The sequence below is a fragment of the Odontesthes bonariensis genome, chromosome 1 (assembly GCF_027942865.1).
Source record: "Odontesthes bonariensis isolate fOdoBon6 chromosome 1, fOdoBon6.hap1, whole genome shotgun sequence".
Classification (NCBI taxonomy): Eukaryota; Metazoa; Chordata; class Actinopteri; order Atheriniformes; family Atherinopsidae; genus Odontesthes; species Odontesthes bonariensis.
In genome coordinates this window covers 15,635,170-15,655,732 of record NC_134506.1, presented here as the reverse complement: position 1 = coordinate 15,655,732, position 20,563 = coordinate 15,635,170, and the positions used below count along the sequence as shown (strand labels likewise).

At 38.7% G+C, this 20,563-nt stretch overlaps 2 protein-coding genes across 3 annotated transcripts; one reads left to right on the top strand and one right to left on the bottom strand.

Moving 5' to 3' along the window:
- The first annotated feature begins 939 nt into the window (after positions 1-939).
- On the top strand, positions 940-8,559 carry LOC142398333 (uncharacterized). 2 transcript variants are annotated; one of them, XM_075482408.1, is made up of 8 exons: positions 940-1,026; positions 1,849-2,030; positions 2,145-2,263; positions 3,975-4,068; positions 4,458-4,830; positions 5,738-5,863; positions 5,987-6,126; positions 6,905-8,559. In XM_075482408.1, exons 2-8 carry the CDS (start codon positions 2,019-2,021, stop codon positions 7,121-7,123), a joined length of 1,083 nt encoding a protein of 360 aa, XP_075338523.1. In that variant the 5' UTR covers positions 940-1,026; positions 1,849-2,018; the 3' UTR covers positions 7,124-8,559. The 2 variants fall into 2 exon arrangements, with proteins under 2 accessions (XP_075338523.1, XP_075338446.1); XM_075482331.1 differs by having other exon boundaries at positions 3,972-4,068.
- Positions 8,560-8,567: 8 nt separating this feature from the next.
- ace2 (angiotensin I converting enzyme 2) lies at positions 8,568-20,336 on the bottom strand. The gene is made up of 18 exons (XM_075482230.1): positions 20,160-20,336; positions 19,911-20,069; positions 19,365-19,458; positions 17,338-17,481; positions 16,833-16,948; positions 16,615-16,720; positions 15,924-16,021; positions 15,638-15,810; positions 14,366-14,592; positions 13,547-13,691; positions 13,208-13,306; positions 12,506-12,628; positions 12,204-12,382; positions 11,100-11,158; positions 10,924-11,021; positions 10,721-10,837; positions 9,021-9,215; positions 8,568-8,934 (listed from the first exon to the last, which is right to left on the bottom strand). Exons 1-18 carry the CDS (start codon positions 20,334-20,336, stop codon positions 8,832-8,834), a joined length of 2,412 nt encoding a protein of 803 aa, XP_075338345.1. The 3' UTR covers positions 8,568-8,831.
- Positions 20,337-20,563: the final 227 nt, after the last annotated feature.

Genomic DNA, 20,563 nt, shown 5'->3' with positions numbered 1-20,563 from the left:
ATCCGCAAATTCAGTGCATTTCATCAGGATAATGATTCATTCATGGTTCCAGCGCTAGCGCTACGTGCATCTTTGCAAACCAGAGCAATCAGATGAGAATGTCAAAATCCTCACTCCTGCTTTCCCCTTCACGCACGCCTTTTTTGTTGTCTTGCTGTGTCTTGTGTAGCACTTGCTTGATGTTTGACTGTGTTAGGAAAGTTGTTCACTAACTAGTTCGTCATATTGTCAAAGTAAGCTCATTTCAACAGGTTTCGCTAGTTTTACGGCATAGGGCTGCCGTGCCTCTACGTGCCATAGCGATTCACAAAACATTTGCGCAAGGTACCATGGGCGTAAGTAAGGCCACACCCCCACCCTCCGCTTTGCCCCGCCTTTCTCAGATACAAAAAACTCAGATACAGTATTAGGGGACCACTAAAGCCTATAAAAATATATAAAAGCCTCCATTTATTTTCATGCCATGGCACCTTTAAATTGGTTTGTGGTATGACAATACCCTTTTCCACATTCATTAATATGCTAATATTTCCCTACTCATATCTCCATCCACGAGCAGATGACACTGCCTGCCCTGTTTACTCTGACTGTGTTTAACCTGTGCCATTTTTAGCACTTTTCACTGTTTTGGTTATTTAACAGTAAATGTTTGAACTAAAGAGCGATTCTGAAGAAGACAAAGTTAAATTAGATAAGGTTGTAAACAAGTTGATGCATCAGAATTGTAACAGAGTTCCTTTCTGTTGCTTTCTACAATATTAGAAATACACCACTCACCAGATAACTGATAAGCTGAATCCAAGCTAGCTAGCAGGAAGCTTTGGTGGCTGTTGCAGCCTGAAGCTCCTGCTTGGCCTCGCTTTTACTGCATTTTCCACTTAAGTTGTGATAACCCCCCCCCCCAACTTGTATTGCAGAACATCCACAAAGTCCCACCGAGCAAGATGTCAGGATAGATTCCTACAATCTTTTTACTTCGGACATATCAGCTGTCTGACCTCGGTGACCTTGACATTCATGGGCTAAGTACGTATCACATGTATATTTAAAAACAGTTTTTCCCACTTTCAACTCCTTTCAAACAGCACCGACAGATTATCTCATCATGGTTTCCTGACCCTCAATGTGCAGACGAAGTAGCTCACTACAACCACTTGATTCTCATAGCTGGCAGTTTCACAATGCACACTTTCAAATATTTAGGAAATACATAATTGTAGATGAATGAAAGCAGAACTATGTTTACAAGACAACCCTCCAAAGCACCTTTTTTTTCTGATCAAAAATTGTTATGTCCATCCCTCTTGCTTTATTGCCCTGTTTTGATGTGGAAAAAAATTTACTCATTGAAAGTCGTGGCTTGTGAAAAACCATTATTACTTCTGTGTCGTTTTATATATATATAAAAAAAAAACCACAATGGTAAAAAGGATTGTTTACTCTAGATGATAGAACTTTAGTATTATAGAGAGGAAGTTATGTACATTTCTCCCATTAGTTCCCATGCACAACAGTCCAATCTTGTTTCCTCTTCTCTTTGCATAATTTTCATTCTGAATTTTGACACTCTAATGCTGTTCTTGTGTTGTTGGTCCAAATGTGAAAATCAAGAAATAGAAGCTAAAGATTTGGCTTTTTATTTTACTTGTCTGCAAAGGTCAGACCAGTACACATGTGTGTGAGAGTAAAATAAAATCACATGATTGGGAACTTTCCATATAATTGCTACATTATTTCTGTCATTGAATCCTCACCTCTTGTTCTTCCATAGAATGTTGCAAGTTCTGTTAAAAAAACGGTGTCCCTTTTCATCAAAGATTTACAGTTCTTCACTTACTTCCTCTTTAGACATCAGTTCCCCATCTACAGCTGTGCCAGTGGCTCCACATTCCTACTTCCCCTTCTACTCAGCAGAAGCACAAGCTTACAGAAAGCTTTAAAAAGCTGCTGCGATCACTGGTGGGTTCGGTTTGCCATTTTTTTTTGCCACTTTGCCATTACTAACACCAGCCAGCAACATGGACCTGAAGGTGGGTGTCCTCAACGGTTTTCACCACTGTTTATGAGATAATTTGAGTGTGTATATTTGTTGACGTCCTTTGTTTGGAAGAGTTCAGGTTTGTTTATTTATTCCTGCATTTCAGGATGGTGTTGTTAATGGAGCCGTGCTGATTGTACACCAGATCCATGAGGGGAAGCATCACTACGATGTGGAAAATGTGGTGAAGTACAGTAAGGGAAGTGAAAAAAAAAAGTTTTTCAGGTATAGCACTCTATAACACTCTCCACATGGTTAGGGTTATTGTAATGAAAACCGAAAACAAAGCGCAAGCTCAGAGGTGACCGTGTCTTTGCTGTGGCTGCTCCTAATCTGTGGAACGATCTGCCTCTCCACGTCAGACAGGCTTCCTCTCTGTCTGTTTTTAAATCATATCTTAAAACAATTCTCTTCTCCTTGGCTTTCGACACGATGTGAGATGTTGAATGTATAATTATTTTTTTAAATTTATTTTAGTAATATTATTGTTTTAAATTATATAGCTGTTTTATGTCTTTTAATTTATTCTTGTATTTTATTCTTTTAATTTTTTGTTTTTATTTTTCTGTACAGCACTTTGGTCAACTGAGGTTGTTGTAAAGTGCTTTATAAATAAAATTGGATTGGATAATGGTATATGATGTGGGGAAGAGCAGAGGTCCATTTCACAAAGCAGGTTTAGTGAAAACTCTGAGTTTCGTAACCCTGACATGAGGGAAACTCTGAGTTTTCCGTTTCACAAAGGGAGGTAACTCAAATCAGAGAAAGAGGGGTAACTGTAGGCACAGTAGGAGACTTTTCTCACGAACATGGCATGTCTTTTTGACAACGATCCCGTGGATGAAGGTGCAGCATTACTGCGCACAGAATTAAATATTCATCGGGAGATGGTTATCAGACTGCGCATTGATGTTTTAGCATTTCCAGAAAATTATCTTTTTGAGCGGCACCATCAGAATCTGTTGGGGCAAAAGAGAAGAAAACATAAAAGACAAATAAATATTTGTATGAATAGGCTTAAAAAATATATCTATAGGCCTATTACACTTTATAAAGGCACTTGTGTCTTGGGGGTGGACTCCCTCCAGGGATTCCCTCAGCCACTGGCCTTCTAATATTCTTTCTTAGGGCCAGCTCCTTTGCCTCCATTAGAGGTGGCGGTGCTGGGCCACCACCCGTTTTACGGGCATCTGCCTTCTTTCTGTTGGCTGAGTAGAAGTCTGTGTTAGTTTAAATAGGCTTAATTATTTAACAGAACATGATATAGATGAGAAGACATGCTCACTGCTCGGTCTGCACTTCGGTCTGCACGGTTTATACAGCCCAAAGTGATACGAAGGTAGAGAAAAATAGCGCCAAGCGATTGATTAATCTAATTAATTGATTATCTTTTGTTATAATTTTTTCATATATTGCCTGTTTTGTTGATAACAATCCATATTAGTAACCAATCTTATTTACATGGAAATACATGTTTATTCTGGGAATTAGGCTATATGTAATATCTGGAATATCAATTTTGGCCTATGGGTTGAAAAAAAGAGAAAAAACGGCCTTGCATTGCCATGTCAACTGTGTAAAAAGATAATTTCTATATGATTCTTAAAAATTTGAATAGTAGGAGGCTTGGGTTAGGGACTGACACCCTATAATTGATGTATGCACATAATACAAACACCTATATAATATATCATGTTAGATTTCAATAAAGGATTTTAGTAAACATTAAGATTTCCATGTATTGATTTTTTTTTTCTCTTTTATGACTCATGTTGACTCACATTTTACTATAATTTTAGACTGCCTTTGAACAACTGAATTTAGAATTTTATCCAGCTTTTTAGATATATTTAGTGAATGTTTTGTAACATAAGTAGTCATATCATATCACAGGGGTCTGATAAATAAGATGTCTGTTTTATTTTTTTCCCAGAAGAGGAGACAAGCTGATGGAGATAAATGGTGTTGACCTGCAGGATCTCACACCTGAGGAGTTGGCCCAAATGCTTTCTAAGGGGAATCCAATGCTGGTGAGCTTGTGTGATGCCACAGTCTCAAACACTGGACATCTCCAAGGCAGACATTTTATTTTAGACTTTATTTTCTTTATTCTGTTTCAGTTGAATGGCTAGCAGCTCCACTTGTGAGATCTGCGTAACATCATTGTTTAGTGTTTCTGTCTTTTGAAAGAGGGAAGTGACCCAAGGACCGTGAGAAAGAGGTTCCAAACATGTGGAATGCATTAAAGTTATAGTTTTGTATTAATTTAAGGCTGTATTGTTGTGATTTTGTATTTTGGCATATTAGGGCGGGTCGTGGTTCTTTGTCTGTTTTTTTTTTATATATATCATTGTTAAGCTTTCTGTTGATTCTTTCCAAAAAAATTCAAAAACTGGGACTTCCCATTTCTTTTTTTTAGACAGTGCACAAGGCGGTCAAGAAGAGGGGAGAAGCTGAGCAGTCTCCCGCAGAAGAGGACACTTTACAACCCGTCTCCAAGGAGTCAACAGTTCTGAGTTTTTCCTGGGTGATGATGAGGGAGGAAGAAAGTATAGTTGGGCCAGAGGGAGCGGAAGAGGCCACATCAGATCTAGAGGAGGATGTTTGCCAAGATAAAAATGAGGAGAATGGAGAGGGGGGAGACCTGCTTGTTATTCAGATGATGAAAACCAGCATCTCTGTGGTGAGTGGCAGGGGCTGCGATACCGGAAGCCCATGCCAGGGATGTCATAGCACAGGATGTACCCTCAACGACGTCATTGTGGTGGCAGAATCCAGCACAGTGACAGTTGGTGAGTGAGTTGGCTTTAAGTCTCCTGCCTTCACTCATTTTCATTTTTCTCATATGCAACTAATAACAGCAGTTAATCTTTATATTGTTCCACATTATTTGTTTCTAATGTTATTTGGCGGGGCTGCTTGGTGGTGTGGTGGTTAGCACTGTCGCCTCATAGCAAAGTGTTTCTTGTTCGAATCTTTGCCGGGGCCCCTCTGTGGTGAGTATGTTTTCCCCAAGCATACATGGGTTCTCTCTGGTGCTCCGGCTTCCTCCCAATTTTTAAAAAAAAATACATATTAGGTTGACTGGTGATTCTATATTGACCCCAGGTGTGAGCGTGAGTGTGCATGGTTGTTTGTCTCATTTGTCTCTGTGTATCCCTGTGACGGACTAACCCATCCAGGGTGTACCTGCCTCTCACACGGCATCAGCTGGGATAGGCTCCAGCCTCCTTGTCACCCAGAATTGGATTAAGCGGGTACAGAAAATGGACGCATGGATGGATAGTTATTTAGTCTACTTTAGAAAAAACTAAATCTTAAACTTTTCCAGAGAAAGAACAGGACAATGTGTGACTCACCTGTATTATTGTAATTTCTGTTGTTAGTTTGCCTTTATCAGGGCAGACGATCATGCAATATCTGAGGAAGAAATATAAGAAGTATCAACATCTTTTATTACTTTATCTTTACAAACACTGTTTTCTTACTGATGGAGTGAAGCGAGTCTTTGCCAACTTGTAGTTTAGTCCACATATCTGAGGGATTGTATTTTGGTGTTATCCTTGTTTTATTGAAATATTTTTATATTCATACAGGCTGTGCTGTTGTTGCTTTAGACTTCTCACATTCTTAAAATAGGGTAAAGATTGCTGGGTTACAAACTGCATGGCCTCTGTTTGTTCTCTGTGTGGCTTTCAGTTCCAAGAGGAAGTATCATTTTCAGACAGGAAAAGCTCTCGAAAGTCTTAATTGAACATGTACCGTCTCACCACTACCTAAGAGGTATCTGCTCACAGAAGACTCCGTATTCTTCACCAAATCCAGGTTAGTCATTTAGCGCAGTACACATCAACATGACTAATTCACAGCTCAGTATCACATGAGAAAATGGGATTTGCCTACAGGAGAAAAAGTGTTAACATGACATTCTATTTCCTTTGTGTTCAGAGAGAATCACCATCTACTACTACAAGTCAAATAGGATGGACATGTCTTTCAAAGGAATGCCAGTGGTGCTAAACCTTACTGACTCCAACTGCTTTCTCAGGTGCTGCAAGGAAGGAGATAAGGTGTTCTTACAGGTGGAGGTATGACAATGGAGTAATGTATTTTTCCTTTTAGTTCCTTTCCTGAATATATAGATATAACTCAGCTGTGGTTACTCAGGGAGAGGAAACACAGCATTCTAATGACTGTTAACTTGAGTGTCAACTCATATGATTGACACTTGTCAACAAAAGTACACACAATCTTTATTCAAGTAGAAGCTACAATACTTTTGTAAAAAAAAAAAAAAAAGTCTGATACAAGTAGCAGTACAGAAACAACTAATTTTCTGAGGCAAAAGTGAAAAAGTTGTTTCAATGCAAAACAGCTAAATTTCACATCCCAAGACATTTTGAAGAGAGTAATGAAAATAAAAACTGACACAAAGCATCTGCCAATAAGAGTTCTTACAGCCAACAATTACTGAAATTTAAACAAGGTCACGGATGAGATACTTCTTCCTGCTCTGCATCTGCTTTGCTAACATCAAGGCATCGGTATTTCTAAATGTCACTGTCCCGTCTATGTAGGGTTAAACTGAACTTGGTGAAATTCTTGCAGTACTTATTCTTCATTAACTCTAACCTCTGATGTTAAAAGCCACCCCGCTGACAGTTTAAAAGTTACCAGGAGCTGTCATGAAAGGCATGTGAGATACCTGAAACACCTCGAAGTGTAATGCAACATGACACCTCCTCGCTTCAAATATAAAAGTACATCACATGTTATTTAGTTGAGTTTACATTAAAACACCTTTCTTTTTTAATTATTTCTAATGAGAGTTAAACAAGATGACTCAATGGATTTTGATTTTTGTAGACATGCGAAAAGCAGAGGCTGAAGCAGATCTCCAAGAATGATGACAACACCCTCGCTTATGTCTTCTACATGAAGGCTGACCGGACAAAACAGCGGAGGTTTGAATCGGCGCTCCATTCCGGATGGTTCATTTGTATAGTCAACCCAGACTTAGTGGAAATGGAAAAGCTGGATGGAGGTCGAGAAGACCCATCGTTCCTCTTCGTCATTCAGAAGTGATTGAGAGTTGTCTTTTTCAGACCCTCTTCTCAGTCAAGTCAGGTCAACATTTAAAAGTTCTTCTCTTTTAAAATGCATTTTTATCTGTAACTCAAAAGCTATGTTAAAAAGAATAAAACCACGATATTCACTCTCGTTTGAACCATCTGGTTCAGTGACAGATATCAGCATCACTTTGTCGAATTCTGCTATAGCAGAGGTGCGTAGATATGTATAATACAACCGTCTTTCATTCAAATGTGGTACAGTTTTTGTGTCAGCTCAAATGACCGAGGGTGTTACTTTTATTGAAACATGAGAAAAGCAGGCTGGGTGCAGTTGATATTTGGCAGGTCCCTTTTAACTCAACCGGACATAATATTGTAATAGAATTCAATTGGTTTACTCTGATCTAATGGAAATTGATGTTTTTATATGACTGTCGTGTGTTTTTTGTCCCCAGCGCGCCAGTATTTGGCCCATCAATCACAATAATGTCAGTTCGTAGGTGTTTTTAATGATATTTTGTAGCTTGCTATTTCCTGGTAAACAATTTAAAAGTGCTCATGTCTTGCACATGAAAAAATACAACAAATTATATGTCTAATGAAAAGTTTTTTGAAGTTTTTTTAAATGTAATACTTCAGCAATGTTGATCCAGAATGCAGTGGCATGGTGGTTAGCACTACTGCCTCACAGCAAGAGGGTTCCTGCTTCAAATCCCTGCTGCATGTTCTACCCATGTATGTGTGGGTTCTCTCCGCGTACTCTGGCTTCCTCCCACTAGCCAAAAAATAAGCATATTAGGTTAATTGGTGATTCTAAATTGACCCGAGCAGTGAGTGTGGATGATTATTTGTCTTGTTTGTCTCTTTGTGGCCATGTGATGGACTGGCAACCTGTCCAGTTCCATCCTGTTCCAGTGGTGTTGATCTGAGATCTGCATTCTAATCTAATGTGGCAGCAGCAATGTGTGACCAAATGTTTCCATGTAAAAATTTTATTTTCTTATGCTCCTCTCAGTTGTACAACAGGCAATATTTGACTTAATATTCTAAAAACTAATACAAATACAAAATCTATTTTTAAAAAGAAAACTTGAAAGCTCTCAGTTGATTGTCAAAGGGGGATTCCCTCTTCTGTTTAGGTGAAATGTGGAAAAAGTATACCTTCTGAAATAAGCCATGCTGGAAATACAGCTTTAAACAATTGCAAGTAAATCATATTGTAAGATAAGAGTGTTATCAGAATATTGTGCTGTTTTTAAATTTGCTATTATTCAAACATTTGTGCTGCTTTAAATAGTATTGACAACACAAGTTCCCCTTGCTGTCATCCTTTCATACTGATAAAACCCGAAACTTATAATGTTTACAGTAAGTAAACTAAATCAATATGTACAGTTTGATCAATATAATTATCTATAACAATATTGAGTATTTTTGCCTAAGGCATTCATAGGAACAAGACTACTAAAATATACAATCTATATGTTAAAATGTACAATTGAAGTACAATAACATGGAAGAACAGTGGGTATACAGTGATTAAGTGTACTTTTTGTTAACAAGTGTATTAACTTTACATGATGAGGCTCAAAATTCTAACACAAACTAAGACTTTCACACATATTTACATTTTGCAGTTATGATGATGTTGATCAGAAGCCATGATGAAAAGGAAACCATTCCACTACGATTCACGAATCATCCCTTCATCCTTCATGAGCTCATAATCCAGTTTGTTCATTGTCACTGTCATCATAGGCTTTGTTACTTTGTCCATCAAAATCTGTATCGTAAGGATTATCCACAGCAGCCTTTGGAGGTCTCCTTTAAACACAAGAAACAGAACATGTTTCACTGTCATCAAACTGATTGATCTGCCGTAACAGATATTTTCTCAAGACTAAACTCACTTCCTGCGCTCTCTGACACCAGAGAATATGAGGTAGACGCCCAGTAGCACCACGATGCCCATAATCACGCCAAATACCACCAGCCACACCTCCACCGGTTGCTCCACTGGCGGGGCCAGTGTTGGAGGGACACCTACAAACTCCAGTGTCGAGTCATCTAATTGGAATGCATCATTGAGTCGACCTCGGGATAATCTAGAAGGAAGATTAAAGTGGTCTTATTGTCAAACAGAAGGGTTAATACAGAGTAGACTTATTAAAAAATAAATTAAAGGTGGCAGTTAAGCATACTCTCAGTTTAAGATGAGGAGTTATGACAGGGGAGCTGAGCTAAGTGAACTCTCGCCATCAGAAAGAGATCAACTGTCATAGTAGTCTGAACTAACCTTGTGTGATCATTTTCACACCTCATCACTTTTTGCATCAGATATTTGTCCCTATTTTCTCAACCGATGAACGTCCCTTTTGCTCTGCGTCATCGCATTCATGGTGACTGCGCAATGTATCCTGTGTCTGATAATCTGAGTCCACCAGGAGATGTGCAGGATTTGTTGGATAGCTTACTGCTGGGTGACACTTTTGCAAAGAGTTTAGTGATGGTAAAGGTTTGTGCCTTTCAGGGCTTTTATCCTATTTTCAATGTCAACTACGAAGTTGCACTTTGGGCTGGGAGATTTGTGAGTCACAGCTTTTCAGCAGCAGAAAACATTAGATGGATAAAAATAGTGACAAAGCACACAACTGTCTGATACAAAAGTGATGTTGTGAAAATTTCATTATAGATACTGTATATATAGCAGTATTTACTATATTCTATATTTGACCCGCCATGAAAGTTTTGAGGTTCAAGTTGTTTTACATTGCAAAAATATCTCTTAGCATAGCTTCAGGATCAGAACTCCTCCTCAATTCTCCAAATCTGTTGCAGGTAAGACACTATCTACTTGTAAGGACTTCATCCAACCTTACTTAAAACAATGATAAATATCCCCTTTAACTAGCTTGATTACTACAGCTGAAAAAATGTATTTTCATTGTTTTGTTTATCTTTCCAGTGGGGAAAAAAAAAGCTTAAAAGATATTGAAATATTACTTTTAGAAACACATAGTTAGACACCTTAAAGAGTGGGTTTTTCACATTTAGCTAGTCCATGGCAATAAATATTTCATGAAGGATGAAATAACTTCTAGAAATACATAGTAATACTACGAAGAATCAAAGTTTGGTTGCATCAAAGTGAAAACAAGTGAAGATGCCATTTTCTTTTTAATTCAAGGTTTTTAGGGATAGAAATATATTCATCTTGTCCTATTTAATTTGATGTCAATAAAACATTCAGTAACAGGTGTCATTTTTTAGGTTTTACTGTAAGATTCTGCCTTATTTAATGAAAAATTAGCAATTGGTTTAGAGGTTATAATGCAGCTGATTAAATCTAGCTCTAAAGGCTAAACTTCAACAGTATTTAACTGTTAAATATTAAGTATCAAATATTGAGTATTTAACTATTGGGAGTATAATTTTAGGATTTTGCCAGGCCAATAATCTTAATAGAAGTTTGCACATTCATTTTCTCAGGAAAATTATTTATTTTTAAAGAAAATTCATGTTGTGAACGAGGAGGGTTGGCTGAGTTCTGCATAGAATGACCTGTATGTAAACAAATACACTTGTGCAATGAAGGAAACGTGTGCCTCACCTTATGGCTTCCTCCACATCAGCCTTCGGAATATAAACAGTGGGAGTTGCTGGGTTGGTGACAACAATGAAGAAGGAGATCCTTGGAGTTTCCTTATAGGTGAGGATGTTTTCTGATCTGAAGGTGAAAACAAATAGAAGCTCCATTTTAAAACAAAGCATAAATTATCTTTATGATATCCGCGGGATGATGGAGACACTGACGTGAAGAGAAGGGTCTTGTTTTGCTGGCTGTAGTACTGCCTCATGGCGTAAGCGACGCTGGCCTTGAACAGGAACAGTTCGTTGTCATTCCAGGGATACTGAAACACAAGTTAATGCATTAATGTTTGACATTATATGCCATTTGAGTAATAGTAACAGTAATTAATGATACTCACAGCATCATCGCCCATAGCAGCCTTCAAACTAATTCTCACTTTAATGGCAAACTCGGAATCTGTAAAGTAAATAAAGGTCAGATAATTAGCTCTAATGAATTGTGATTTTTTTTTTTTTACTCCTGATTCTCTATATTCCATTAAGCATACATCAAACATAGTTCTGAGTCATTAATTAACATTCTTGTACTATGGTCAAACAAAACATTGAGCATGAGTAAAATTCTTCTTGCTCTGTATGACAAACGTAAGAAGCTGTGGCATGTGTCTTTTTCAGGGAAAATGTCTGATTGTAAATAATGTGGTCATACAAAAATCTGTCATGAAAAAGGTACCACTGTAAGTCTGTTTCTCTACTTCCTTAAAATATTGGGGGGATTTTTTGATTTTTCATCATTGCGTCTTTAAAAAGTTGCACATCAAATGTCTCAACAGAAGTAACATCACTTTTTTCCCCCATCACTGTCATTTCACAATACAAAACATTAAGGTTAGCTGTGCTTTATGTAAACTTAAACCCTTTATAAACACAACACTGCTGTTTAAATGTACCAAAACCTAATTACATTTCTATAATAAAAAATAAGCAAAACAAGACAGAAAATAATACTTCTGCATGAGAAGGCTGATACCCATCTGTGCTATGAATATGAATGCTTTTTCGCTTAATGTAGCACAATGCCTGGAAACAAGGGGGAACCGAACAGCGGTAGGGAGAAGGAAAAGAGATATGATTCAATCTTACGGCCTGTCTCGTACAAGTGGACCTGAACAAAAAAAATTATGAGGTGAAAAAAACGTGACAACATACAGGACATGAATATCACAAAGATACAGCAACAGACATGGGAAAGATGGCTGTCATGTACAGAAAGTCCATTGACTGGACACAAGGATGAAGTTTTAAGGACATCTGGTTAAAATAGAGATCATGATGATAATATGGCCTGAATGAATGTTTGGCCCCACAATGCAATGTTTTCCCATTGTCTGTACACAGATGAAATTAAGAGCTTTTGAGATGCACGTGCTGCTCACACCTCTAAGGCAACTGCTGAGGATAACTATGGCACTGATATCTACAGCTTAATATTTTGTACTCACATGGATCGATTGTTGTACTCCAGCCAACAGTCCTACTGTGTATGGCATTCTGCTTCTTCAGCCAGTCATAAAGTGTTTGGAAATAGTCTAGAAGAGGGGTGGCATCCATTTTAGTAGTTCCAGATATTGTATGCAAAGCCTTTGTCCAGGACTGGGACCTTCCCAGTTCCAGCATATCCCTAGCACAAAAAATAGTCATGTTTAGAATGATTATTGATCTGTTCATGCATGTATATTGCAAAAAAAAAAAGAGATTATCTTTTGAAATAGTTGAAACAAGCTGTGCAGGAAGCTGTTTGTACCTCAGCTTGGTTCCTGCTGCTGTGGAACCAGTAATGTCACATGCAGACAAGGGACCTGTATGATTAGCTGCATCGCAGAGGGCTTTTTGGAACTGAAACTGGTAGATGGTTCTTGTGAAGTATCTGTATTGAAAACAAACAACAAACACAAACATACAACGATGATGCCTAAAGGTGGAATGGGTGTAAAGGTTTTCATTTTGCATCTTGTGTGTATTTTAGTTTCGGACTAAATCGTATGATTTCTTGTTTGCAAAGGTGTGAGATATCTCTTTCAAAGTTTATGCGACCAACAGGCTTTATCAAAGACAAATCTCAAACACTCTCAAAGCAAGTCTTTTTCATTGACCACACTGATCGTCTTGATTGATTGAAGATCAGTCAAAAGGCTTTTTTAATGCCGTATTGATGCTACAATATCTGTATCTGCCCTGCCATGACATAGTAAAGTGATACAGCTTTAAATGGTAAATTATCATATTTGAAGGATATCAACAGGATTTTACTGTATACTAAGTTATACTGTATTCAATCTTTGAAACTACAGAGAATCTATAGTATCAGGGGGATTTTCAGTAAACTCCATTATCAAAATGCACTGAACTGATCAAGTCCCTTCTGTCAAAGCAGTTTTCAAGGAAATCCAGAATCAAACTAATTATCTTATCCACTTGATGTGCAGCTTTGAAACGAAACTCTTACCTGATGAAGGAATAGTCTCCAGATACGTGGAACAGAGCTGGTGGGTCACAGTAAGTTTCATCCCTTGGGACTGGCTCCACAACTCCTACCAGTTCCCTCCTGTTGAGGCAACATAGCATAGGCGCTGATACAAACTGAAAAAGCTGGCGTCAAGCAGATGCTTAGCGGCACAATATAAATGACCTGAATATCTGTCCAGTTATATGCCATATTTGTTTGCAGTGCTTTTAGAAGTCAGCAATGTTCTCAACAATTTGCACGAGATTTTTAATTTTTTTTTACAAAATGCAGTAAAAGAATTGCATCACTGACAGATGCCTCATCTCGGACCGTGCTTACTTCATCTCCCACCAGCGCTCCATCCATTCATCTTTGGAGATATTCCCTGCAAACACTTGCCACCTCCACTCCTCCAGCATGTAGGTGAACGGCAGCGTGGCCACGATGGTCAGCGCCTGTTTCAGTAGGAAGTTGATCTCAGTTTCTACAGGCAAAGATAAAGAAATGACACAGAGAAAAGGTCAGTTTTAGTCGTTAAGCTACAAAAGCATGAAAAGACACTGAAACACCATTTTAAAAGTTGCATACCATTCCCTTTACGATACCTATACAGTATTGGACACAGTAAATCAATTACAGTTTTTAAAACAGATAGCAGATAGATAACATGGACCAAGGTCACATTATAATGACAGCTCCCGCAGAGTGAAGGCTGTTTTCAACCTGCATGCAATTACAAGACAAAAACTGCAATTACAGTACAGGATTTTTGAGGCCACTGGAGGGCGCTGGAAACAAGCTCAACATGATCAAATAATCAAACAGCTGCCTGTACTGCATATTTAATCCTACAGTTGTATCTCTGGCAACTTGATGAATGCAAATCTAACACAGATTTGACTTTTTGTTCTATTTGATTTCCATTAACATTAACTCCATCAGACCGAGGTTTGGTACTGGGCAGTCAGGGTTCAGTTTGATGTCAGAGGATTTCATTAAAATGTAAAAGGAAAAAAAAAAGATGCTGACAAGAACTGAAGTGTAAAGTTGGTAAACTCTGTTGTGTCACCATGCTGCCCAATCACTTATTGTTTTTCTATTGTTATCATGAAACTGCTGTTTTTTTTATATTTTAGAGAACAGGCCGAACTGTATTACCATTGTCATAAACAAATTCAGGAGGCAGGAGACCCAAGCTCTTCAGGTGTTTTGGTGTTGCTGCAGAGAGGGACATGATTTCTCCGACAGCCTCGTGGAATCCTTCATTGGCTCCGTCCCTCAAGAGGTAGGACAGGTTGCGGTAAGCCATCTGGTACTGGTTGTGACCCATCTCATGGTGTACTGTGAGGAAGTCATCCATGTTGACCTTGGTGCACATCTTAATCCTGCAGACATCACAGCAGAAGTGTCGATGTCAGCAGTTATGTTGTGTGATGCATTCATATCTGATAAAGTGCACCAATAAAACAATCAGAGCAATAACATGTTCTCAGTGAGTCCAAGATAAGGAACACTGTGTCTAAAGAGAGAAGTAAGGTGATAATGTTCCATGGTGAGCTTTATATCGTTAGTAACAACTCAAACTGATAGAGGAGCAGCCATAAAAATAATATTTTGCATTCGGACAACCTGTTTTGCTGTAGTCAGTGCTGCAATAATTAAGTGAATCAATATTTTACAACCAAGACCTTGATTGTTTTTATCAGCAGGAAAGAATGACTCAGATTAATCTACATCTCTGTTTCAGCATCTTTATATTTATGACTTTCCTGAATACGAGCTGATCTGCAGTGAACTTAAGCTGCATTTGAACTGCAATGACCTTTTCCAGAACACTGAGCAGGCATGGTGTTTCCTGTAAAATGGCCCCAGAAATGGCCCTGATAAGGAAGTATCTCCTTTGGGATACCTGAGAGCTAGCTTTTAAAATCTGTAAACTTGGACCTCTAAATAGTTGCTGCTATTTTTAAAGGCCACATTCAAATGCTATGTATGCAGTTTTTGTCAGCTAAGAAAACACAGAGTACGGTGAGGAAAGGAGGCAAGAAATGAGTGAATCTTGATAATAAAATGCTTATTTTGGAGTGTTTCACAGGGGTTACATTCCTAGGCAAAAAAAAACACCCACAACCAGGACAAATGTGTAGCATTAAAAGAGTCTGAGTGAATGCAGCTGAGGTGCACCTCCTGGTTTGACTGCTTTGTGGGCTGCTGTGTGACCAGTGAGGCAGCAAGGAACAATTTGCCTTGTACATTAGACCTTACTGGAAATTAAAAAGGGCTGAAAAAATATTTTAGGCCTTTGAAAAAAGCTCACAAGTTGTTTCAGCTGTGGATGTGTGTTGAAATATGTAATTACTTGAAGAATCTTCTATGGAATCGATAAAAAGAATGGCCTAGAACTGTACGTGTCTCTGTGAATTATCACACCTGAAATCCTCTCTGTTTCCCATGTCCCAGGCTGTCGGGTGACAGACCACATTTCGCCCGTCGTCGGGCTTCACCAGCATGGAGTTTGTCCAGAAGTTATCAAACATCTCGTACAGTCCAACAGACATGAAAAACTTCTCTGCTTCTTGGAAAAGACGAAGCTCACTCCAACCCTGAAAGTCCAGCAATGACAAAGCATTCCTTTATCACGCAATAGACTGAAAAATGATTACACTATTAAAAATATGGCGCTTTTGGTTTTATTTTACAGAAAAAGGCACTGCACCTGCTCCGCCATAGTTTTGCTGACATCGATATCTGGTTTTTCAGGGTAGGGGGTAGACAGAGGGTACAGGTTGGTCCAGAACCTTCCCCACATGTCACCTGAACAGTCAAGACAGTCAGATATTAGTTTTCAGTCTTAGCGGTTTAGATACATATAGTCATGTTCTTCAAGTTAACTGAAATCAGATTAATCTAATTTAAACTGGGGGCATGATGGATTAATTGAAAAGCTTAACAAATTTATATTACATCAGTAATCAGTTACGTTTTCTTCTCTCTGTAGAGAAAAGTTGTAGTACTGAGACCCGGACAACAGAGGGACACATAGGCTACATACTTTATCACGAAGCTAAAAATATATAACAATAAAGATATGACAGGTAAGATATGACAGCTTAATATAAAAACATAAGAAATGGGAAAGTGAATCTTTTATACTTATTCCCCAATAAACAACACATGAAAATTCCTTCTTTTGTCTCCTAAGTCTCTTTGTTTTGTGTCTTTTTCTAACGTACTCTTTTAAATCTGACAATAATCACGCCCAAGGTGCCATGCAGACTCATTCCGAGGAAATTATTATCAAAAATTAATCATGAATAAATAAAAAACGTTACATCAGATGCAATCGTTTCAAAATGCTTGCTTCCAATTGGACCGTTTCTGAGTTTTGAATTAATTCCTCCACATACCCAGCAGGTGGGCTGGCAGAGGCCCCTGCTTATCAATGTGTCCTGGGTAGACCTCTATAAGACTGGACCTCACATATGCATGCAGCTCCTTGTACAAAGGCATGATCTGTTGAAACACCCAAATAAATACTGTTTGTTGCATTCTCTCTGTCACTGACGCAGAGGCAGTGCAGCATAAAACATACGTAACAGAGCCAAATCCACGAATGTGGACGAACCTGTTTGTAGATTGAGCGGACATCTTCCATCAGCTGATGTCTAGTGTACTTGAACTGAGGGTCTTCCTCAATGGTCTCATAGTTATATCTCCAGTAAGCGCCATAATCTTCAAAACCTGCTCGTGTAAATGTGTGTGTCGCAGGAAAACAGATAAAAAAACACAAAACCAAAGCTGTTATTGTCTATAATTCTTCAGTAGAACTGATTCAGACCATTACACATGGATGTAAGTCATAACTGATAACACAAGAGAGACGTTATGACAGCAGTGGACCTTATGTTAACCCTCCATGGAGACTAACTTATCAGCAGATTTTTGGAAGGAGCCATCATGTTTTTTAAGAGAACAGTAGAAGCTCTGTGTGTCCTTCAGACACTGTCTTCAGTCACTTTCAGTATGAGTTTTGTTCCTTGATAAATATTTACTGATCTGTCTTCAGAGGAGGCCTGAAGCAGCTCCATTATTCAGACATTATGAGTGTTATCTTTTCGTTCATTCATCACCGTTCAATTTGGAAGCTTCATTCTTCAGGTCCACGTAATCTTCGTACAGAGGCCTCATCCTCTTCCCCACCTCTTTCCTCCAGCCCTCCCACACATGGAGACGCTCAAAGTAATTTTGGCTGCTGGACATTACATGCTCGAGGCCTGTGAACAGAGAAAGACACATGTCAGAGGATGGTTTATTTTCATTCAGCTAAATTCCAGAGTAAAATCAAGTCCTTTTTCAAGTCAGATTCAACAGCGTAGTTTGTACTTTTCATGTAACTATATGATTTCTTTCTTTATGAAATATATCATTTTTCCTCAGTCATTTCTATATTAACTTCTTAGATGTCTTTTAGCATGAGAACTTTTGATAGGTGAAGCGCACCAGCATTTCTATACATTTACATACTATATTAAATGTTAAACTTAAAGGGTTTTCTATCAAGAAGGCGGCTGAATTGTTTTCATACGAAAGTTGTCTGAAGTCCGTCCGAGGAGAATGTTCCAAAGCAAAAACAGAGAACTGCATTACGTATCAAAGTGTTCTAAAATAAAAGGTGTGAAATGTTGCTAAATGATACATCCGTGGGTGGTAACGCAGATGCAAGAATGTCTTAGAAGTATATCAGTGGCGGCTGCTGACTTTTAAAACAGGGGAAACCCATATTACGCGTTCAGGGTTGTAGTGGCTCGTGCCATCCCAAAGCAGAAGATAGCAAAGTTAAAAAGAATTAGTTATAACATAGCTGTGTCTAGTATGACAAGTATGCCCAGCAAATACACAGAAAGAAGGTATAGACTTTGAAAATTCACACAGCAAGGCCAAAATCAAGTATGATCGAATCTAAGTCCTGTAAATGGCTGGATCTGTGGCTGGATCAGAATCTGTGGAGCATTTTTCCCTGTCATAAAGAATACTTAGAGTTTGATGGTGGTGGTAAGTATTCTTAAAAAAGGTAACATTTGTGAATGGGCAGCATGAATTCTGGAAAGAAACAACTAAAAGTATTACAGCACTATCACAGACAACCAGTCTCTTTCGTATCCGCTTTGGGACTGAAGTTCCAGCGTGCTTCTCCCCGCTTAAAAATTCGGCTGCCACAGAATCTCTCATGATGGACAAACACGAACTCCAATCATCACGACACAGCCCCTCATATTGACACGCCCACGTCTAATCTACCCCCAGAGACGCTGGGCAGCCTCGGAAGTGATGAGTTTTTGTCGATTTAGCCAATGATGACCTAGAATTGTAGAAAAAAACCTGACTCTCCCGCCCCCTCCTGAAGCCGGGCAGCCCTCGGCTCGGAAGCCCGGCTGTTAGTGGCGGCTTCATAACATGATTTCCTCAGTGAACGGCGGCGATTTCAGAACAAATCACTTCATTAAGCTACAGGACAACATGTTGTAGTTATGAAAGTAAATGCAGTATTGGGCATATCTTGTGTTTTGTGAATAACTGTTTTATCGTCAATTTAACATTGAAGATGTAGCAATTTCGCCAGAGAATGGGAGAGGCTGTCCGGCTTCCCGTGTTGTCTCTGAATAGCCGCGGCTGAAGTATATACTATTGTAACTGCAGTTTGTCCAAATATTTCATCCTGTTACATTGTTGGCCTCAAACATTCATCTAAATGGAAACATCTGAGATGTTTTAAACGAGAAAATGTCCTTGTTGGAAAAAATTATTGTCCACTTGAAATGTTGCAAGAGACCTAAAAAAGATCCACTACTCTTGTTTTCAACTTTCCAGTAAAGAGCATGACTTTTTGCTCTGAAATGTAACGGGTGATGAAAAAAAAAGTACAGACGTACTCAAGTAAAAGTACTTCAAAACGTAAGTAATTGTTCTTAGTTACTTTCCACCACTTGTGGAGGTGTTATTTATATTATGTCGGAATGAATTTTACAAAAAACAATCATCATGATTACCACAACAGTGTCTTCTTTTGCTCGGTGACTGTGTTAATTAATAACTGCTTTATCTAACTTTGACATAGCCAGGCAGCCACGTTACCACAACTGGTCCTTATTAAACACACCTGGCTCCAAAGTCTGGCAGTTCATGGGGTCGTCAAGCAGACACACTGTTGCTGTGCTGTAGATTGTACTCATCTCACTCATCACCTTACTCAGCTACAAAAAGATTTCAGAGAAAACACAATGACGGCATGCTCAGATTAGATGTTTGGTATCACGTTGATGCTTTTACAGATATGAAAAGAACACATGTTAACACATCACACCTAAAGCTTAATTTAAAACGGTCTCATAAAACTTGAAAATTTTCTAAAAAGAAAAATTTAAGTTGTCAACTATATCCTTTCATGTCCCATCCTTTGAAGAAACTAGAAACATAAAATGCAATCCATTTCAGAGGTTAAACCTTCTGTCTTTGTGCTAAATTGCTGACTTTCCCTTCGTGTTTATCAGTATCTTTAAAGAATTATAATATTTTGTCAGTCTTGAAAATGTTGAAGTAACGAATGCATAGCCGCTGACTTTAAAGGTAAAAGCACACCTACGTCTCATCAGGTCATCATGTTTTGAGACAGTGATGGTGAAACTCAACATTGCAAAAGTCTTACATGTGAAGCTTTATCCGGATGCAGAGCACCAGAGCCTTTGTCCTGGAGGGAGGTGAGCTGTAACTTAATCTTTGGATCCTTGATCTGGTCGATGGGGTATTTAAGGGACTCTTCTGACATCTTGGTGTAGAAGTCTCCCCAAATTTGCCCCTGTTCAGACTATGGGAAGGAAAAAAGATATTATCAACCAGTTTCTTGCGACCAAACTAATAATTAGCCACTAACTATCAATGTTTTCCAAGTACCAACCACTTTGTCTGAATTCTCATTTGTGATGTTGGTGTTGTAGGCCCATGATGCCAGCGAGTACTGGTACATCAGCGTTGTGGCCTCGTTGTCAAATCTCTCCAGGAAAGCCTCCACATCTGACTGAGCAGAGACAGCACAGGACAGAGCCAGCAATGTTACGAGAATCCCTACACACATCGTGGCTGCTTCAGCTCCGACCACATACACAATGTGACTGTGAGAGGGAGGCTCACTGTACTGTTATACAGTTTCAATTATCTTCTGGGCTACCTTGGCCTTTGGACTACAGAGTCATAAGCAAGGGTTTGTCAGAGTTTTCATTTACAGATATGATGTCTCAGAGGAGTACCGGACTTCAGTGGGATGATACTAAAGATTATGTGTTAAATACATTAGCAGTCATA

Coding starts and splice junctions, on each gene's coding strand:
- LOC142398333 (XM_075482331.1), top strand. Junction 2,264..3,971: donor GAAAAAAAAAAGTTTTTCAG/GTATAGCACTCT, acceptor TTTTTTTCCCAG/AAGAGGAGACAAGCTGATGG. Junction 6,127..6,904: donor AGGTGTTCTTACAGGTGGAG/GTATGACAATGG, acceptor TGATTTTTGTAG/ACATGCGAAAAGCAGAGGCT.
- ace2 (XM_075482230.1), bottom strand. CDS start 20,336: ATGTGTGTAGGGATTCTCGTAACATTGCTGGCTCTGTCCTGTGCTGTC. Junction 10,838..10,923: donor AACAAGACCCTTCTCTTCAC/GTCAGTGTCTCC, acceptor TTTCACCTTCAG/ATCAGAAAACATCCTCACCT. Junction 9,216..10,720: donor GATGTGGAGGAAGCCATAAG/GTGAGGCACACG, acceptor TCTTCCTTCTAG/ATTATCCCGAGGTCGACTCA.